The 22,039-nt window shown below is 41.0% G+C and overlaps 1 protein-coding gene across 6 annotated transcripts in view; it reads right to left on the minus strand.

Moving 5' to 3' along the window:
* Positions 1-22,039, minus strand: part of PRKAR2B (protein kinase cAMP-dependent type II regulatory subunit beta) — a 90,993-nt gene that overhangs the window by 59,629 nt on the left and 9,325 nt on the right. The window contains exons 3-4 of one of the 6 annotated variants that reach the window (XM_086474142.1): positions 14,082-14,097; positions 13-28 (exon numbers count right to left, since the gene is read on the minus strand). The exons of 2 other annotated variants lie outside the window; for them this stretch is intronic. In XM_086474142.1, the coding sequence (XP_086330268.1) occupies positions 13-28; positions 14,082-14,097 (32 nt within the window). Of the gene's footprint in view, positions 1-12; positions 29-1,930; positions 1,948-3,901; positions 3,916-9,292; positions 9,305-14,081; positions 14,098-16,347; positions 16,359-22,039 lie in introns of all 6 variants that reach the window. 3 more of the 6 variants (XM_086474119.1, XM_086474135.1, XM_086474111.1) reach the window with 3 other exon arrangements.

Genomic DNA, 22,039 nt, shown 5'->3' on the forward strand with positions numbered 1-22,039 from the left:
ACTAGTCATGACTGTCAGCATCAGACGGCTGAGCTGTTACCTCAGTGTGTAAATTAGCAGCAGTTCTCAGCAGATCACAGAAGGGTTCGAAGGGACCTCAAAGATCACCTAGTCCAACCCCCGCTGCCATGGGCAGGGACAACATCCACTAGACCAGGTTGCTCAAAGCCCCATCCAGCCTGGCCTTGAACACTGCCAGGGAGGGGGCAGCCACAGCTTCTCTGGGCAACCTCTTCCAGTGTCTCACCACTCTCACAGTAAAGAGCTTCTTCCTAATATCTAACTGAAATCTCCCCTCTTTCAGCTTGAAACTGTTACCCCTTGCCCTATCACTGCACTCCCTGATCAAGAGTCCCTCCCCATCTTTCCTGTAGGCCCCCTTTAAGTACTGCAAGGCCACTCTAAGGTCTCCCTGGATCCTTCTCTTCTCCAGGCTGAACCCCCGCAACTCTTTCAGCCTTTCTTCATAGGAGATGTGCTTCAGCCCCCTGATCATCTTCATCACCCTGCTCTGGACCTGCTCAAGCAGATTCACGTCTTTCTTACACTGGGGGCCCCAGAGCTGAACACAGCACTGCAGGTGGGGTCTCACCAGAGCAGAGTAGAGGGGGAGAATCACCTCCCTCGACCTGCTGGCCACGCTTCTCTTGATGCAGCCCAAGATGTGATTGGACTTCATGAACTTCATGAGGTTGCACAGGCCCACCTCTCCAGCCTGTCAAGGTCCCTCTGGATGGCCTCCCTTCCCTCCAGCATGTTGACTGCACCACACAGCTTGCTGTCATCAGCAAACCTGCTCCGGGTGCATTCAATCCCACTGTCCATATCACCAACAAAGATGTTAAACAGCACTGGTCTCAATACCGACCCTTGAGGAATGCCACTCATCGCTCACTAGTCTCCACTCAGACACCAAGGTGTTGACCATGACTCTTTTGAGTGAGATCATCCAGTCAATTCCTTACCCACCAAGCGGTCCATCTGTCAAATCCACGTCTCTCCAATTTAGAGACAAAGCCTTGCTACAAGAACATCTCAGATAATCATCGTCCCTACAGAAAATTAGCTGGTATTTTCACTACAAAGTAGATGCATAATCAACCAGGTCACTGTGATGGCTGGCAGGATAAGAATAGTAAAGCTGGCAAAAGGAATTCTAAGCAGCATTTTGCTGGAGCCATAAAAACAAATAAAAATCTTTCAAATATGTCAGGAGGTGGAAGTCTTGGCTCAGAAACAAATGGACAAATCGATGGCAGAAATATTCAATGAGGGATATTAAACGCTCCTCCTGGAGCCACAGAGCATCAGGAGCAGCAGAGAGATTTCCAGAGAAGAAGCACTACTTCCTCTGCCTGTGCTTATCATCTTCCCTGGATATCTTTTTTTAGCCACTGTCCTTACTGAGTTCTGGGCTAGGCTGCTCTTAGGTTTGGGCCGAGATGACTGTCCTGATTCACAAGGCTCAAGTGAAAGTGGCACCCAGGGAGTACCACGCCAAGAGACAGTCTTGGCATTCAGGTTTAACTACAAGGGCAGCTTTGAAATCCTGCTCACAGGCCACAGGGATATTATACTTATATTGCACCCACCTAGGCGTTCAAGCCCCGAGCTACACGCACGCACAAGAAGCGGTGCTTAGGTACTGTGCTGCCCACCGTGCTGCTGCAGCCACTCCCCAACACCCCCGCTCACCGCTCTCCTCCCAGCTGCATCCACAAGCGGCTTCTCAGGACTTTTGGTGCCTGCCTGCAGACACAGCAGAAAGCCGCTGGTGGTTGGGCTCTGTAGGCTGCCCAAGGACTGCTCCCCACCATGAGAAACCCAGGCAGCCTTGTCAGAGGGCTCCGCCATCCCCAGCAACACCCCGCTTGCAACACTGCTGACACACACCAGTTCACAGCTCTGCAATATTCCAGTGAGGGTAAACTTGGGAAGGGAAAGGGCCTGAAGCAATACCTACGTGGCTACTGAAGTTAACGCTAAGCAAAAATATACTTTATCTTAAAGGTTATAGTGACATTGTGCTGACGGTTGGTTGCTCAGAATGATTCAATAAAACAACTTGCTAGAAAAAAACCCAGTAATTTACAGCTACACACACACACGCACTCACCCCAGACTCATGCAAAATATAAAAGAAACAAAAACTGAGGGTTGCAAAACCTCGTCATTGCAAAATCCAGGGATTTTTCCCAATAAAGGGTAAACTGGCATGCAGATAAATTCAGAACATGTCCAGTGACATTTGATCATCTTTTACAGTAAGAAAAAAAGCGCTGCACCATGACTAATGTACTGCTATGCACAGAAGGACTTATTTAAGTGCATGGTGTCACCCCAAAATTAAACATGGCTCTTCATGTTCTAGTTCGTCTCAACCAAAATCTATTACAAAGTTACATAGAGGAAAATTAATAAAAGTAGGAAAAAAGTGAAATGACAGGGGTCTGTACCCTGACTAAGTTTTGATTAAATTATCATTTGAAACTGTGTAAGCTATTGATCCTTATGTGACATATTACAGTTGTTTTGTTGTTAGTGCTACTTAAGAGAGAATTCCACCATCTAAGATGTTACCTGCTGGTGACTGAAATTCATGTTTGCAAATCCTTCCTCAGATGACTGTACAAAAGTATAGTTTTCAAAATATTTTGGCAATACAGATCAAGTAAATAAAGAGAAATAATTGATAAATGATCAAAAGAGGCTGAAGTGTTTTAATATATCTATTCACCAATAATATAGGCTGTAAAAACAACATCAAACTACATGAAACATGCACTAAAAATTTTCCATCACTCAACAACTAACCATTGCTTCTTTCCCCACTGTACTTTACCTCTCATACTGTTCTTTATGAACATTAATCAGTCATCACAATAGCCCTGCAAAACAGACCATAAAAGCAGCATAATTTTGTAAGTAGAGGAAGAAATGGGAGTCTATGGGGTTGTTTGCAGAGTATCAAGACTAAGAAGGTAATGCTTCCTTAGGATCCCTAGCTGGGCACCCTCTACATGATAAACTTGTTCTGAGAGCTTGAGCTGTCCCTTTTTGCAGACTCCCAATTTAAGTGCTCAAAGTCAAGTTTGCTTCAGACACTGTCAGAGATTCTTGTGCCATTAATGTCACCTGGAATAAGAAGCTAAACACATCGCAGACATTAGACATGCAGCCTTCCTAACAGGGCAGGGACTGTCAGCCTGGGCTTTAACAAGAGGTTCTGCTTACCAGGGGCTGCTAAGGACGTGCTCAAGCACTCTGACAACCAGACCTGTAAGCTGGTGCCTTCGGCAGGTCTGCAAACCGGGGCAAATACACAACCCTGACCCGTGCTGCAGAGTGCATGGGACCCCATGTGTGTCCAAGCCAGGGTGAGCACACCTGGCTCCCTGCAGCTACTCTGGTGGACAGAGGCTGGGAGAAGACTGCTCAGGCCACATCTATGGCAACTCAAGGCAATGCTCTTTTAGAGCAAATTACACAAAGCCAAAACTCCTGCTCTGAGTGATGAAGGCTGCTGGCATGAGATTAGTGATTAACCTTCAATATTAGTAAATACTAGAACATTTTCCACAAGCCCCACTTTCAATTAGCCACTGTAATTTCTTCATAGGGCAAAGGGCTAAACGCCCTTAAAAAAACCCAACCAAACAAAAAAATTAAATTGAGCCATTACATGTCTAAAACCCCTCAAATTTGGCAGCCCATAGCCCCCAAAAACCCATCTCTATTTACATAACAGGAATACCACTAATACACTTAATGGGTACACACAAACAAAAATAGCTGCACCATAGCGGAAGATGCAAATGCCCCAAGTAAGATTATGAAGCAAAAGTCATAGTCAAATTAAACATGTTTTCCTATCCTATTGAGGGCAAAGTAGTGTTAAAACTCTCAAGGACCTCACTGAAGTCAATGGGTTAAACATAGCTCAAACTTCAACAAGACTGAGGACCTGCTCTCACACTGCATGACTTTATACAGTTTAACTCCAGTGGTCTCAGAAGAGTTATTCCTGGTTTACGCATTTTTTTGTCACATATCTCAAAATCCCAGGCCAAGTTTCAACTGATGAGCATCATGGGCACTATAGGCTCCACCTTTTCAGTTCCAAGCCCACCTGTTTCTCAGAAGTCCAGCAACTTTCAGAAATACTTTGAATTATGCCTATTGTAATCACACTCATATATTATGCAAATTAACATTTGCTTGTCTTCTTTCATAAACAGATAATTAATTAGAATGAACTTATCAGATCAAGAGAAAAATCACATCTAAATGAATGCCTTTCTAAACTACATGCTTTAGTCAGACTTATGTTTTAATGTCCCAAATGGATGAAATACAGCTAACTCCCCATTACCCAGGACAATGATAGAGTGGGACACCACGGATAATAATCACAGTAATAATGTGGAGCCCCTCTAATTTCCCTCCATCACAAGAAACTTTCACTTTAGGTCAGGATTACTGCAGGCCGAATGTATTTCAGAGCACTCCCAGGTTGAGACAGACATAAGATAATACAATTACGTTAATGTACCTTGATGCTAATAAGACCTCACAAAATCTCACAGAAGGTCGGACAGGTACCACACCACTGCCACCACCTTGTGCGCTCTCACCGACGGGAGTCACCCCCAGCCAGCCTCAGCAGGGGCACGTCTGCCTCTTCTCGCAGTGCGGCAGGTTCAACATGGCTGGTGCTGAGCCTAGGCTAACAGAACGGTCTGCCCAAAACTGACTCCAGCCAGATGCCTCTGCGTGCCAAGTTCTGCAGGCACACCACAGGGGCACCTGCATTGCCCCTGCACAGGGGCAGCTACGGGGCAGCACAGGAGCTGGCTTTAAAACCAGTTCAGCTGCTTGCCCAGCACTATCAGCACAGGTAGCAGTGGCACAGGTAGTCACAACCACAATGGCACAGACTACCCATAACAGATAATTTATCAGTGGACAATCAACAGCTGATTATATTTATGGTCAGTATCATACCTCAGGTCAAGGTACACAGTCTTTTGCTTAGAATCTCTAAATATTAAATTGTATTAGAATACAGATTTAGGAAGATGAAAAAATCAAGCTGTTGAAGTTAAATGAAATTATATAAATTATGTAATAAAACTATACAATATATAGATCTCTATATTCCTTAAGAAATTTCTTACAGTTGGAATAACTTTAGAAACAGTTCGCTTTACTCTGAAGAGCTATTCTTCCTTCTAGTTACCAGACTCCGGTTGGTACATTCACTGGCAGTTTGAAGAAATGACTCTGACAAAGGAGAGAGTTGTCAGGTCTATGGAGAATGGTTCTCGTCTCTTCTCTGTGAAAGGCCGTGACGACTGTGAGGAATGAGGAGAGCCCAGGGAATACGCAACTATTATCCTTAAGACAAATAAACAGTCCTTGCAATACAGTAGTTAGATAGAGCCTAGCTTTCCATGTAAGTATGCTTCATTTCTGGAACTGCAACAGTAATATTTTAATGATTAAATACATAAGATATATTTTATTATTTCCCTCACCAAATAAGTCAGTCTCAAAAGATGATTTTTTTACTGAAAACAAAATTCAAGAACAGCACACAGGCTGGGGCTTTACACAAGGAGAAAGGGTAAATCACGACCAAGCAGGTGCAAGCTGTAAGTAACGCTCAAAGAATCTGAAAGGTTAGACAGCAACAGTGCCGTCAAATTTCCCAATAAACAAACCTTAACATCTCAGGAGAACCTGAAGTTCACTCCAAAACACTGATTTTCCTTGGGGAGGAGAACCCGCAGCTCCGCAAAGGGTAGGATCTGCACACAGAGACATCTGGCTCCATCCAAAGGAGGTTGTGTGGCTGGGAGGCATTGCAAGTATGTGCTCCTACTAAGAGTGTGCTCCCCAAGGAGTTATAGCTGCTACACACCCAAGGAGGCAGAACGCATACATACACACGCATTCATATACACAGGCAGGGAGACACGAGGTAAATGCATGCTTTCAGGGAGTCCCATAGACAGAGACTGAGAAGCCCTAAATGAGGAAAAAACAATGCTACAGTGGTAGTATTTTCGTGCTACTGTGAGAAAAATTGAGAAAGAATAATTTGGCTGTTGCAAGAAAAATAGATGTGGGTGAGAGAAAATAGCTACATCAGATGGGATGCCCTAAAATATTTTTTTAATTAGAAATGACATCTACCAATTTTAAAACTATTTGTACCACAACAAATATATACATAATTATTCCTATCTCTGAAGACATCAACACATCTGCGAAAGAATAAAAATACACAAAAACCAGAATATCCTGTTATCCTCATTTTTATAATATGCAACAAAATAAACTAAATTTACAAGGCATTGTAGTCCTAAAATGCAGTTAGTCAAAACCAAATTTTGAGATTTTTGTTGACTCTACGGATTACTTTTTTCATTTTTCAGTCTGGAAAGTGAGTTCCATTTCACTGTAGTTTCTCAAGAAAGCTGGAAAAGCCTTACAGTCACAATAATTTGAAAACTAGACCAGATAACTACCTTGGGCTCCTTGCAATTTAGCTCTGGAGCTCATATTTCCAGAATTATGTGCTACTACATTAGGACTGCCCCTTTCCACACACAACACCACGCACTTCCAAGTGTGGTACGGGATTCTGCAGTCTCATAGGATAACCTTCAAATGAAGCCAAGATGAAGAAACCCAGTAACTTACTTTGCTCTTACATATATTAACTATCCTAAAAAAAGGCTGCGAAAAACAGCACAGAAAAAAGCTGCTCTTCTTTATGTATTTCATTCCATATGTATCTTCCAGGTGACACACACGAGTTGCTACTTCAAACCAAAACCAAACAGCAAATTCTCCTACTTGACCTCTCTCTGACAACTACAGTCTAATAAGCCAAAATTATTTCTTCAAAACCCAAAAAGCTTGACTAGATAATTTGCATCAAAAAAGACAAGTAAAATTTTTGGCAAATTAATTCATTGATTGTTAAGATATCACCACACAAGAACATGAATTAAATATGTGGATAAATACGTTGGGTTTTGCTTTGTTGAAGATGAAATCTCTGTGTATCCATTTAAATACATCACTATGGTATCAGGAAAACAGCAATGTTATAAATGGAGTCCCTGAAAACATTTAATAAACAGAGAATCTAATATACTATTTCAAGATTTTTACATTATTTCCAGGTTATAATTAGTGCTGATGTTACATATATTTGTTTTTAAAATGCTACTATGGAGCAGCACATTTTCATGGTCATGTTTTGACATGTACATACAGCCAGCCATTATGCTGCAAGTTGGCTGGTTATTTAACCTGTCATAACACAAACCTCAAAAGAGAGGCAAAGAAATCTTTCCCACTTTATCAGTTAAGAGATTTCAGCTCTTATGAATAATTGATGCTGTACATAATTACTAACACTGAAAATAAAAAGATTAAATCCCCGTCTAATGTGTTAGACCAATGACCCAACGCAGTGAAACAGATTGTCACAGCTCTTTAATGGGAATGAAACGCTGCTCTCTGAGAGCATCTTTACTTTTCCCACCCAAGCAGATTGTTCAAGATTTGGGCTTTTTTTTTTAAAAAAAAAATTATTTTTAAATCTATCACTTCTTTCAGATTAATGTTGTATTTTAGAGCATAAAAATATTAAGTGAAGACAATGTTGTATTGAGTTTTCCTATCTTAAAACGCGCATTCAGTTACACAATGCTGTATGCCACACACGTTTCCCCTTAGAGATTCATCCTTGTTATTGCTTGTGACCAGTACTCTTAGTCATTATCTCATTAAAAGTAATCAGTCATCTAGACATCTAGACATGGGGGGGGGGGAATAAATCATTCACAGCGATATTTCTAATCCTCAGTTATACCACACGCTGCAATAAGTTAATTTGTGCTAGAATCTGCCTAGGCACAAACTGAAGACATGTACTTTGCGGAAGTCCTGGCTTGGAGTGCTCGCTGCCCTTAATCCCAGGTTAATCAGTACATGGCATGAAAACTAATAGTGTGTATACAAGAAGATTTCTACCCACCAGAGACAATGTATTTTGAACACAAAAAAGGAATATGAAATTGAGCCTGAAAATACCAATGGAATAAATGCATGAGGGAGATCAGCCTTCCTGGGACGTATCCTGGGCTATGAAGACGCAAGCCTTCCCACAGAGCCAAACTCCAAGATATGGAGAATGGCTTTAGCTTGGTCATCACCTATAGATCCCGTTTTTCTTTCACCTTGCTTTGCATAATTTACCCAACTGCCTATTTCTGCCTAGCAGAGCGGGCTGGAGTTCTTTAGTTATTTTTTTTTAACATGATCACTATACCCCAACACCTCTTGCGGTAACATCCCTTTTTACTAAGCAATTTATTACCATCTCCAGGGAATATTCTGCTATAGCCATAGCACAGTTTACAATTGGTACTAAACCCCATCCGATACAAAATGTCAGTAAGGCTTTTTGTCTTCTTACCATCTGTAAATGGCTTCTTTCCACTTGAAATTTCACAAGCTATTTTAAGAATATTACGGTTATTTGCTTTCTAACACAGCAGCGTAGGCGTTTAGATCCAATTTCATCTTCTTTTCTGCTTTCTAATTTTGCTGCCTGAAGCATATTTACTAACGTATGCATGTTCCCTATCAGAATGTGAGAAAAACTGGTCACTCTGCCAAAACTCTACCAGCAATGCCCAAATCAGTTGAGTGGTGCTGCTCATCTGTAAAACTATCAAATTGACATTTTATATGACATTAGGCTTCAGGATCACCATATCATAAGACAAAGAATAATCTGCACCTGTCCCTGAATCAGTATTTCTGTCAAACTGCAAACTAGACCACCTAAGACTTTACAGGAGTGACCTGTTCTCCTGAATTCCCGATAGCCAACAGCCATTACACAACGGTGCTTTAGGCTCTCTTTTTTTACAAAATTTTGGCCTATGTCTTTTGCAGTACCTGCAAGATATATTTATATCTTATTATTAAGGAATAATATTGCAATCTTGCTGATGGTAGTGGGTTGGAGATGCCATGGCTGTCAGTATTCTTCTCCGAGGGAGTACACCTTTGTGTAGAGTTTATAATTATCTCATCTATTTTATATGGTTTAACAACTGTGAACATAACTGCTTTTTCCCCGTACACATTCATATTACCCAGGTTTAATCCAAAGCCTCAAACCTTTTAAGGCTTCCCTACTATTATTCATGTTTTTGTCACTTTGCCATTAGGTTATTAAAACAAATCCTACATGAGCAAACACCATTAAAACTTTCTGAAGTTAAGACTTTATACATAAAGTTTTTGCTTGCTTCCTAGGACTTGGCAGAAACATGTGGTACAAAGTACCTTGATGAAGAAATATACAAATATGTACAATCTGCACTCTGCATTGCCTGCTTATTCACTTCCTGATGAAATTTAAGATTTTGGGCTTGATGCACCTTTTAAAGTTTGCATATTTTAAGAACATTACGTACTTAAAGGGAGTTTCTCTTGCAGTCATGATAATTCATTCTCAGCTAGTCAGAGCTAAAATAGGCAATTTTGTTAGCTTTTCAGATCATGAGGCAAAGCACATTTTCCCACTTGGTTTTAGATAAAAGCTGAGAGTTGTACCTCAGGGAGCACAGTGACTCAAAGAAAAACAGAAGCCCAAACCCCAAGTGTTATTGCTTGAATATAATGAGAAGAATGGCATTGAGACTGTTTCTAGAGAAAAAAAAAAAAAAAAAAAAGCATCTAAACAGAAAAATCATGACCAAAAAGAGAGCACTTGAGCATTATTCTGAACTCACTCCTACCACATAAAAGAAGCTTGCTGATGATATCTATGGCAGGATGGTGCTTCCTGACTCCAGTGTGCTGACTGATGAAACATCTAACACAGTCCACAGGCAGAGCATATCACCCGTTTCCTGATCAGATGTCTCACTGGTTTAACAGCCTACAAATAACATACTTCCCACCATTAGACAAACTGTCTGGCAGCCAACAAAACCAGCTGGTGAAACAACAACAAAATGAAAAAAGTCCCAGTGTCCTCCCACCAGCTAGGAACATATCCACTGGAGTCACTTAACTTGGTGGCTGACACCTTCCCCAAGCTCAGGTCTCACAGATCAAAGTGTAGTTTCTGAGAGTGTGTTTGGGGTATTTTGGGGGTTTGTTCTTAGGCTGCAGGCCTGGACAACACCAGCAACATAAAAACCTGGTACCAAAAACTACAGCATTGATATCTGAGAGATTCAGCCAAAGGTAGAAGAGTGAAGAGAGAAGAAAAAAGATTTTACTGCTCACTTCCCATATACGTGCAATGCTAAATTACTGCAGGCAGCTGTCACAGATTACGGTGAAGCTGTTGGCCAAAGCACCCTTCATGATTTGGTCTTTCCTGTTCTCAGGGGCAAGTGAATGAAGCACAGCTGGTGCTGGTAGCTGCACTGGCTTCAACCCAAGCCTTAGGTACCCTCACAACAGCTGCTCTCATTTACTCTTGCAAACACACAGGACAGCATGCAAACATGACTCCAGTGAGAAGGTACAATACAGATTCAACTTTAATAATACAAGCCTCTGCCTCACTTTCAGAGAGTCAAAACCACTATCCACATCCACAAGACTACTGATGATGCACTAACTATAGAGACCCCAGGTGCGATTCAGATTGACCTTCATGAGTGGCTTTATGAGTCAAGGAAGGGGGTAGAGAAGGCCACCAAAGAATCCTTGGTGACAGCAATACCTAAACTCCACAAATCTTCACAGGCTTAACCTTGAGTTAGCTGCACAATGGCCTATCAACATGGCACCGGCAACGCAGGTGCGACTGAAGACATCGTGAAATCTGCCAGTCAAACTGAAGGACTGCGGATAATGGCAAAAACCCATCAACAATGAGCTATCATGACTTGCAATAAAGCAAAGTATTGTCCTCCCTATTGATAAGGAACCACACAAAGGAGCACCACATAGACACATCATCCTGTCAACGATGCCAAAAGAGCTGCAGAAACTTATATAAGCGAAGTCCATTATCTAATATGTTTCTGTTACCCAGAAGGTTATGGACTGAGGATCTTACAAATGGCACCTCCCAAGCTGCACAGCTGGTGGTCATTTTCCCCTGATCTGGGCACCTGAAATACTGCATCCAGCCTGAAATGGTGGCAACTAGCAATAACCACTTTCTAAGTGACCAGGCAGCACTCATCCTTGTACACACTGCCTCATGGTGGCTACCTACTGAACAAAGGGCAAACAGAACATGGACCTCATCTCCATGATCACCACCATACTGATGCTGAAATTCTCCCTTGAATGGCTAACTCTCAGTTTTGGAATGTGATACCCCACTGTCAGCTATCCCTCTTCTCACAAATGTAGGCACACAGAAAATGTTGCACCTCACAGCACAGTATGTAGCACAGCACAGTTCCTGTCTTGTCCTCAGTCTTGATACAACTGTGCCAGCATTCGTATGACCACGATCTCAGACAGGCCCATGCTGCTGCATGTTACTGTTCCAGTGGCAAGATGCAAACAGCAGCAAATAACACAGCGTATATATGGAATAATGCCTTTGTTTAGGTTCTTCTTCTAGGCCTGCACTCGTCTCAAACTGTTTTTCTCTTCCATGGCAACAACTCAGAACTTCCCCAGAACATTCCAGGATTATAGCCCAGACTACATAGGATATGTATAGAGAATGAATAGAGAGCTCAGTTGCCTAACTTGGTGTGGAGATTTTTGTGCCCCAAAGGTAAAATTTGTGCATAATTATACCAAATGTTGTCACTTGAGCCCCTTTATAAATCTAGTCTTTATTCTCAAACTCCCCCTTACTGAGTCAGTACCTGTGCCTCGATTATGCAGCTTTGAGACCAAATAACTCATTTCTCAACAGGATGGAGAGGTCAAAGAGATCCCACAGTGTAAACAGACCTTATGGATAGGTTAATAGAATACGTCTTTTCTGTCCTGAACCAATTGACTTGTGCAAAAGAGGTGAGGAGTGGCAAAGGGAGCTGCAGATACCAATTTACTTTGGCACCTTCTTTTGTGTAAGCGTAAAACCGAGTTTACCAGTAGCACCTGAACAACGTCCCCTAAGAAAAGGGGTGGTCAAAGTACGAATACAAAGATCGATCTTCCATCATTTGTTTTCTTCTTATACTGCAGTAGCATTAAAAGTGTTCTATGAAATGATGTAAAACTAAATCCCATTATGTCTTATAGCTCCATTACTTGTGGATCACATTCAGAAATGTCTAGTAAGGGTGAGCAGTGGATTTTTCAGTGCTACTCCACTTTGCTCAGTAGTTTGGGCAGCATTTGAAAAGTTGCATCTGTTGTAAGTAAACTTCGGCATCACAGTCATTTTCGTTCCCATTTCATTCTGCTCCTGGCTAGCAAAGCTTGAGAATATTGTCCTGACTTCCTTCAGTAACTATCTGTGAGATTCCTACCAAGGGCCAACTTTCCATAACTCTTGATAACAAAACTCTCCAACAGGCTGATTAGTCATCAGGCAATGAAATAACTCTTGGCATAAAATAATGGTCTTCTACCAGAATGCTTTAAAAAAAAAAAAAAAATCTACAGTGCTCCCAGTTTGGATTCTCTGGCAAAATTACATTTGATAATGACACCACTACCTGATATATAGCTAAACCCTATCATAACAAACATATGTGGTCATGACCCAAAGATCCCTTCCCTCTAGACCCATCCAAGAAGCCCAGCACACACTTTTCAGGTTGTCTATTTCCAGTTACCTACCTGGGCAGATAATCTGAGATTTGGGAACTGAACAGGGAAGTATACAGAGACAGAATAAAGGCAGACCAGCAGATGCAGATAGAGATCTGGAGTCTTGCTCAGACCCATTGCTTTGGGGACACGGCAGAAACTCTTTACTCTGTATCTGATGAAGTGCTACTTGTCCTGTCTAGAGTCCTCCCCTAATCTCCACTGCCTTTCAACAAATTCCACTTCTTTTAGAGCAGAAAAGGTCAAGACTGCATCAAAAAGGGAGAAACAAAAACTAAGGGATAAGTCTGCTTGACTGATTACATGCCAGACCAGCAACCCACACCTCCAAAAACAATGCCCTACTCCTGAGGCCGTGCCATGTTCCAAGGACAAGCACTGAAAGCTCTTCTCTTGGAGCCAAGTCAATGTGCAAGCAAGCATGCTAAAAAGCAGATAAGACACCTGACTCCGACCTAGTAGTCTGGATATTCAAGTGTCCACAAAGATAGGCTAGAGTTTCTTTTCCAGCTTACTGGAACATGCACGCTTTACATTATACCCTCAGCAGAAAAGAAATAAAATCCATTTCTGCAAATTACTTGCAAATTTTTAAACATTTTTTCCTTGCTTTCTCAAAAAAAAACAAAACCAAACTCTACTTCAGAAAGTTTCTGAAATTAAGGATACTGAACTTCATAAACTTGGGATAAACATTACTTTTAACTTATATTCCCAGCACCCACATTAGGTTACTAGAAGCGAAGATGAGAGTACTCCTGCTGATTTTTCTTTTAAAAATTATTTTGGACAAAAAAAAAAATGAATTCTACTTTTTGTCCTACTAGCGAATTTAAAAAAAAGAATTACAAACAAGGACAACTTTTTGTTTTTAAAAACATCAAGACAAAAATTTATTCACCCTTTATAGGCTGGGTCTATATGTGACCTTCATGTTAAGTGTGACCAGAAGAGCACATGGTTTAGTGTAGGATTCTGTAATGGTTATACAGCAGGAGTCCATATCAATAACCTCAAAATGCCTCTTGTATAAACAATTTGGTAAATGACAGTATGAGTCTCCAGCGTGCAGACAGGACAGTTCTGCATTCGCTTCATGTGAGGTTGTGCTTGTGGCTGGCTGCTCCAGTTGACAAAGACTGGCTGTTGGGGATGCAGCTACCCAAAGCCATCTCCAGCGTGTTCCACTCCCCACAACAGCCAATGACTTCTGAGGCAGCTGCTGGACAGGCAAACAGCTTTCCTTTTGCCTGCTCCCTCCTACTCACTCAGGCTCACACAGAGTTTCCATCCCCACTCTGTCCTATGGCTCTGCCCCAACACTCCCCTAGATGAGTTCACGCCCATTTGGGAACAGGCTCTTCTTTTCAAGAGCACAACATTATAGTTACCAACAACCTTACCGGCACTCTCCTATGATAAAATCTGTAAAAAGGCAAGCTGGCCCAGATATAATCTATGTAGGACTATGGCAAAATTCACTAAAGCTTTTTCAGTTTTGGTACTCCTTTTATAGGCAACCTTTGTAGCCAAAACGGGCCATATAGGTTTCCTCTGTTTACAAGAACTTGCTGATTATTCAGGTATTCTTGCACATTTCAGTGAAAGATAAATCCATTATTTTCCATATTTGGCCAGAAAAAACAATGCATGAGACAAAAACATCTTAAATTCTAGCATCAGCTGATACTCTAGATATTAGAGGGTTTTTTAAAGTATTGCAGGCAAACAATGCTACATGAGCCCCTCACAACCCTTCACGCACATATAGCTACAAGGTCCCTGAAAGATGGGGATGGCAAGTATTCCATTTTACCAAGTTACAGCATGTGGTCAAGCATACAGTGCAAACTACTCAAAGGCACACAGCAAGTCTATGACACACACAGAGATTTAACCCAGTTTGTCTTAACTCTCAGAGCCCTATTTTTAATTGCTGGATTATTCTTCTTCCTTAAAGGATGCTTATTGAGGGATGAGATTAGAAAAGGCCAAACCTTAGCCATCAGTCCAAATTCCTTTGTCTTGTGGATTTCATCCAGCCCCACAGAGTATTTACTTTTTTTTTTTTTTTTTTGCATAATTTTAAAGTATCTCTTATGATTGGTAAGATACGGGAAAAGTTGCCCTCAGTTACTATACTATACCATATACACTCATTTAAAAATACGTTTCTCACTAACTTGACCGATCATAAGACCTTCATCAGGCCAGCCTATAAAAATAGACACGTATGTATTAGACACGTATGTGTTTTCTAAAGCGCAGTTTCATAGGGCCCATAGGTTTTCCTGTATCATGACCTTAAAACTTCTGTATTACAGATGAATGCTATTCAGTTTTAGACATGCCAATAATTCTGATTAACATGCCTCTCTCATTTGTTTCACAGCTCCTTTGTTTTGCTATTAAAACAAGAGGTTACTTAGAAATCAAACCACTTGCATACAACACGTAGGATTCGACAGATAGAAAACAGCAGTCAAATAATAATAATACGTATTATCTTGGAAATCAAAACTACTGATCACCAAAAATAAATTTTTAAACCTCAGAACTATGATTAACCTTCCTTTTGATACAAACAAAAAAAAGTGAGTTTTATATCCAGCGGCGAGTTTCATCTCAGTCTAATGTGAATTCGTGTGCCTTTCCAATTACAGAGCACAAAACTTCAACCTTCTTTCCACTCCTTAAAGTACCATCAGTTATGTGCATTCAATTCCTCACTCTATAAACACAGAGCCTAACGTCAAACATAAACCACGCTAAGAGAAGTTATCTTCTGAAAACGTCACAACTGTTGAATCTCTAATACACAATTTGTGCAAGAAAAAGTAGGAAGCTAATTTTACAGAGAAAACAAACTTTACTACCTAAAATGCACTTCATATTGAGGTGAAAGCTAAATTCATCCCTTCACCCCCCCCAAAAAGAAAAAGCGTAGTTCTACAGCTCTATAAACTGTTTTGTCCTGGAACACAGAACACAAGTTAAACGATGTCAGTTCCTAGCCAGAAGTAAATATAAAGTAGAGTTTCCGGAATGAATGCGTAAATCTTTTTGGCTCTGCCTTTACATTTTTAAAACTGCGCATGTGTTTATATTCTGACCTTTGTACGTTTTCCAAATGAAAACAAAACAAAACAAATCAAAGAAATACTTTTCAGCAATAACCAGACTCCTATTACTTCCCAGTGTCAGTTACAGTAACATATAACTGCCATAAATGTAATAGCCATTATGTTTCTATTCTTGATACTCAGGAAGAAAGATGGTGCTTCCACAGAACCTGACCTGTCAATTTTAAATTAGTTTCAGCACAAGCCACTCAAACACTGGAAACGAGCAAGAGTAATTTAATTTTGCAAGTGATATACCAATTGCTAAAAAAAGGCAATTAATAAGGGCTATTGCAGACGCTGTTGCTATTAATTGCCTTCAGTAGTAACTACCTCATTTCAAAAGAAACCAAGCAGGAAGCAGTTTTCTTGCCTTGGTTCATAGAAGTTTATATCACTACATTATCCATCTGCTTGTTCTTACTAGCTTCTGAACTTGCTGAACAATTTCAGTTAAATTTAACAATGAAGAAAGCCTCAAAGGAAAGTTCTTACTAATCTGTGAAAGTTAGCAGCTGATAGAAAACTAGTATCTCCCATGAAGGAACGGTCACACAAATTCAGTGTTGGTCTGCCCCATTTGGCCTGCCAGCCAGCTAATCAGTACTAGACAGCTCTGAACACCAGCACTAGATGGCTCTGAACCAGGCACTCAGGTGCTGCCTCTATCTGAACACTGTAATGTACCTTTAGTAATGCACTTCCTGAACAAAACTAAATGTTTCAAGGGTATGACACACACTCCATGATATACACCAACTGGCCTTTTCATAAGGCCATAAAGCATGTTTTGTTTTGTTTTGTTTTTACCCCAACTGAACATATACCAACCAACCAACCAGAGTGCTAGAATAACATCACACTATGATTTTTACACTATGATTTAAAGAAAAACAGAGGCATGTACCAGTTTGTATGTTCAGTGCTGTGTAGTCAGTTTTATTAGTTCTTCACAAGCAACTGGGGTACAGCTTCAGCAAATAAAACATCAAAACTTTCAAAAAAAAAAAAATTCCACTGAAGAGGAACTTGCAATAAATGTTGGAGGTGAGACACCGTATTGCCATGTACTGATTCCTACAGTAAGAAAATGGCCTCAGGTTGCAGCTGGCAAGGTTTAGATTGAATACTAGGAAAAAATTCTTTATTGAAAGAATGGTCAAACATTGGAACAGGCTGCCCACCAGGGAGATACTGGAGTCACCATCCCTAGAGGTATTAAAAAAAATGTGTTGATGTAGTGCTTGCAGACATGGTTTAGTGGGCATGGTGGTGTTGGGCTGACAGTTGGACTTGATCTTAGAGGTCTTTTCCAACCTTAATGATTCTATGATTCTACCACAGACACAAATGATAACTTCTTCCTCAGGAGTAAAACGCATCTTAGAAAGTACAGTAAACTCTAGGCCCATGAGAAGAACATAAATCATTTTGCTCAATGGTTGACTTTCCCCAGCCCAGTGCATGATGCCCTGCTGGTGTCCAGCTGCTGGCAGGAGCCCCTAGCAATGCTCACTGGGACAGGTCCCACCCCAGGGGAGTGACCACGGGCCAGCTCCCCAAAAAGGTGACAGACCCAGGTCCGAGCCAGAAGAGGAAACAAATAGCCTGCTTTATTAGGGAGAAGTGCAAACAGGCTCCTTAACCTGAAGGATTTAAGGACATTTCTTTTTGAAGCTCATTTGCATGCTTTGTTTTGATTCTGTCAAGGATTCAGATGCTATAGTGGCAGAATTCTTCCAGAATTAGACGTAAAAACGTTTTTCTAACATAAAAATGTATGTTCCAATAAGCATCCAATGAGGTACAGGCTGATACCAAGATGACTACAGTGATCCGGATCCAAGGGAACTTACCTCTTCTGAAAGGCCTATACATACACCTTACTTCAACTCCCTCCCAGATTGTCTTCCATTATCTGGTGTTACAGCTATAAAGACAGTGAGTGTCATGTTAGAATTGTAAACATCAATCTGCCTCCTTTCAATTGAGCAGTGTGATCGCACACATTTCTATGATTTATTTTCCATTACTGTCAAGCAGAACTGCAAATGAGCCTTTATCTCAAAACAAGGGAAATAGATGTTAGCCACTGATTGAGCTTCTGTACAAACAGCAGGTCAAGCAACCTTCTTAATTTTGCATACTGCAAAAAGCAAAAGAAAGAAAACAAAACACTTGGTACACTCTTAACAGCAACAAAAGGTGAAAAACAGATCTTCTGTTACTGTCTTCTACTGTCTCTTCTTACGGGTGGGTTTTTTGTTTGGGGTTTTTTTTTTGGTTGGTTGGTTGACTGGTTGGGTTTTTTTAAATCCAGTTCATGAGACAGATCCTTTAGCCAAAAAAGATAGCTCAGATGGAAGAAGTAGGTTGCAACTCATTGCTTTACTCTTCTGCTCCATATAACCTCCCCAGGAAAACTCTCTCTTTGGTGGAAATGGATCAATAACATCGTATTTTGGCAGTAGCATGAAAGTCAGGTCTTTCTAGCAGTATTTACGGAAGTTCACGTTAAGAAACGTCAGAGGCTCTGCCACACTCCCAAAACTCCCCAAAAACAAAGTCAGAGAAGAGGACAAATGCATAAACGTTTGCATGGAAAACACTCCTTTCTCTCACAAGCTCAAACTCTTACTCGATTAAGACTTCCCAAAACCCCAAGACTTCCCAGTCTCCTTATATATCCCACAGCTCACATCTGTGCTGAATGCAATGATTTGAAAGATGGTCTTTGAGAAAACATGACATTGCTTCTCTTCTTTTTTCAAATTTTTCAGGCCATAACCTGAAATAATTATAGACAGGCCACATGCATATGACAATACATTCCAGACAGATAGCAAATTAGGGCACACTTAAAACAGCAACTCTATTTTATTAGTGTTCCTAAGAAAGCAAAACCAGAAGAACAAATTATTTCTTTTTGCAAAGTGGATAATGGAAACGAATCTACGTCTACTCCCACCTCAACTGCCAGCAGCAGCTACGTTCCAGTAGAAGGACAGAACTGACAGATTAGCAAGGGAGACATGCAGATAAATACTGCAGATAAATTTTTACCAAGAATTGAAGTCAGTAGTATCTAAGAATAAATAACCATCTATCTGCTTTCAGACCAATTTTTTTATGCGTGCATTGGCCGTTAAATATTTCCCATAGGTTGAGGCAACAGGAAGGAAGGCAGGCCGTTAACTCTATATTTAAATTACCTCACAAATGTTTAAATAATGTAATGGTGAAGGCTAGATCAGAGTTTCTCATGTTTTGAGTACCTATTAAAAAACAATACAGACAGATAAATTATCAGCTAAAGGATGGCTTTTACAGAAAGATGCCTGAACGTTACTCAAAGGTATTGAATGAAATGGCTGGAAAGAGAAAACACTATGCATTAAAAACGGGGGAAAAGCCCCAACCAGAACTGAAAATAAAATGATAACTGGCTCTAGTACTAAAGAATCATAGAATGGTTTGGGTTGAAAGGGACTTCAAAGATCACCTAGTTCCAACCCCCCTCTCACGGCAGGGACAGCTCCCACTAGACCAGGTTGCTCAAGGCTCCATCCAACCTGGCCTTGAACAATTCCAGGGGTGGAGCATCCACAACTTCCTTAGGCAACCTGTTCCAGTGTCTCAACACCCTCAGGGTGAAGAGCTTCTTCCTTGTATCTAGTCTAAACCTGCCCTCTCCCAGCTTCCAACCATTACCCCTCGTTCTACCACTGCAGGCCCTTGTAAGAAAGTCCCTCCCCACCTTTCCTGCAGGCCCCCTTCAGGTACTGGAAGGCTGCTATAAGGTCTCCCCGGAGCCTTCTCTTTTCCAAGCTGAACAAGCCCAACTCTCTCAGCCTGTCCTCAGAGGGCAGGTGCTCCAACCCTCTGACTATCTTGGTAGCCCTCCTCCGGACTCGCTCCAACAGCTCCATGCCTTTCTTGTCTTGGGGGCTCCAGAGCTGGATGCAGTATTCCAGGTGGGGTCTCACGAGGGCAGAGTAGAGGGGCAAAATCACCTCCCTCGACCTGCTGGCCACACTTACTTTCATGCAGCCCGGGATACAGTTGGCTTTCTGGGCAGTGAGTGCACACTGTTGGCTCATGTTCATCCTGTCATCCACCAACACCCCCAAGTCCTTCTCCCCAGGGCTGCTCTCGATCCACTCATCACCAGCCTATATCTGTGCTTGGGATTGCCCTGACCCAGGTACAGGACCTTACACTCAGCCTTGTTGAACTTCATGAGTTGGCCTGGGCCCACCTCTCCAGCCTGTCAAAGTCCCTCTGGATGGCATCCCTTCCCTCCAGCGTGTCAACCTCACCACACAGCTTGGTGTAGTCAGCAAACCTGCTGAGCGTGCACTCAATGCCACTGTACATGTCACCAACAAAGATGTTAAATAGCACCAGTCCCAGTACCGATCCCTGAGGAACACCACTTGTCACTGGTCTCCACTCAGACATCGAGCCATTGATCACAACTCTTTGAGTGAGACTCAAAGAGACTCATGAAGAAGCAGATCTATAAAAGTACCAGATCCTAACTCCTCAAGATCAACAGAAACTAGGCATAACTGGAAAAAAAAAAAATCTGTCCCTCTAATGTTTAATAGTGTCCATTATTGAGAACCTACATTTTTCAAGACTCATGCATGATGAAAAAAATGGGTTTATTAGAATGGTAGAAAACATTGTGTTCAAAGCCTTAAGAAAATTTTAACATGTCTAATCATATCTTGTTTCTGACTGTGTGATGACGAAAACAAACGTTGTTTTAGAACAAGAAATGTCAGAACAATCCCAGCTCTACATTTGTCAAAGTTTTTGTTATCAAAGCTCTTAACCATTGTTAATCCAGGAAGAGTGTTTAAACATACTTACTAGCTTGTAAATATTCATTTACGAAATCTTAAAAAGCAAAACTTAAGAATTCCTTGATCAACACCTATTTCAACGACTTGTGACATTAGTCTGCGCTTTTTACCAAAGGCCTAACAACGGAGTCCCTTAAGCCTCAATGAAAAAGAAGTGTTTAGCTTCAGAGAGAAGATCCAGAAAAGAAACAAGTTCAGTGGTGAAAGTAACGGGAAACAAATTAGAAGGACCAGATCAGTGCAGTGACAGTACATGCTCATTTGTGGGGTCATACAAGAAAAGGCCACACCAATGCTGTCACGGACAGTTAATCCATACCCTGCAACAATTACAAGTGCCTTACAACTTATGGCAATGGATTTTATTTTTCACACTAGCATTACAAATCTATCATTAAAATCAGAATGGGAAAACACATCAAACTTTTCAGCCTGTGCTCCCAGGCTAGCAAGTCTGAATGTTTACACTTGGTTCCAGCTTGTATTCATCCCAACGCTGAGGATTCTGTACATCTTTTATTTATAGTCTACGCTGAGGCTTTGCAAGGAATGTTTTCTTTCCAGTGTTGGGCAAGGATTTATCTTCTTCCTGTCTGGTATGTTTTACAATAGACATGTCTGCTAAAAAATTATACGGTAAGAGACTATCACTATTTATAAAAACACATTTTACATCTGCATCACAAGGATTCAGCAGAGGTTGATGCTGTTATAAAGATCTTTATACATGCAGGATGGTATCTGGAACAATTCTGAGCAGGAAAGATCATGTTACTTCCCCTCCTTTCAAAAATCTATTTTATACAGCTATTTTCTAGTCCGTCCATTAAGGAAGTCTTCATAATATTTACTAATAGGCCCTTTTAGCCCAGCTTTACAAAAAACACTTTAGTCAAATAACTGGAACAGTATGTGTAAGAAAACTATTCTCATTATCAGCTTTTACCTGCTCAAGCTCTCAGCTTCAAATTCTTGCTCTGATGATTTTTTGTTAGTATTAATATCATTAAGCAGAGCAATTTAGGAAGCAAACATACAAGTGAAAACCACTTTCTGTTGTTACAGCATGGTTTTTACCACTCCACCTTCCATTATCCAGAGTGTTACAGTACAATAAGGCAAGGCTGACTAAATTAAAATTTGGATTTTTTGTATTGCTTCATTCCTTACCATTTCCTCATTCTATCTGTGGTCCATAAATTACTTTTCTGAGCAGCAATGCTAAAAGGATGCCTTTTATAGAAA

This window comes from Leptosomus discolor, chromosome 1 (genome assembly GCF_034619465.1).
Source record: "Leptosomus discolor isolate bLepDis1 chromosome 1, bLepDis1.hap2, whole genome shotgun sequence".
Lineage (NCBI taxonomy): Eukaryota > Metazoa > Chordata > Aves > Leptosomiformes > Leptosomidae > Leptosomus > Leptosomus discolor.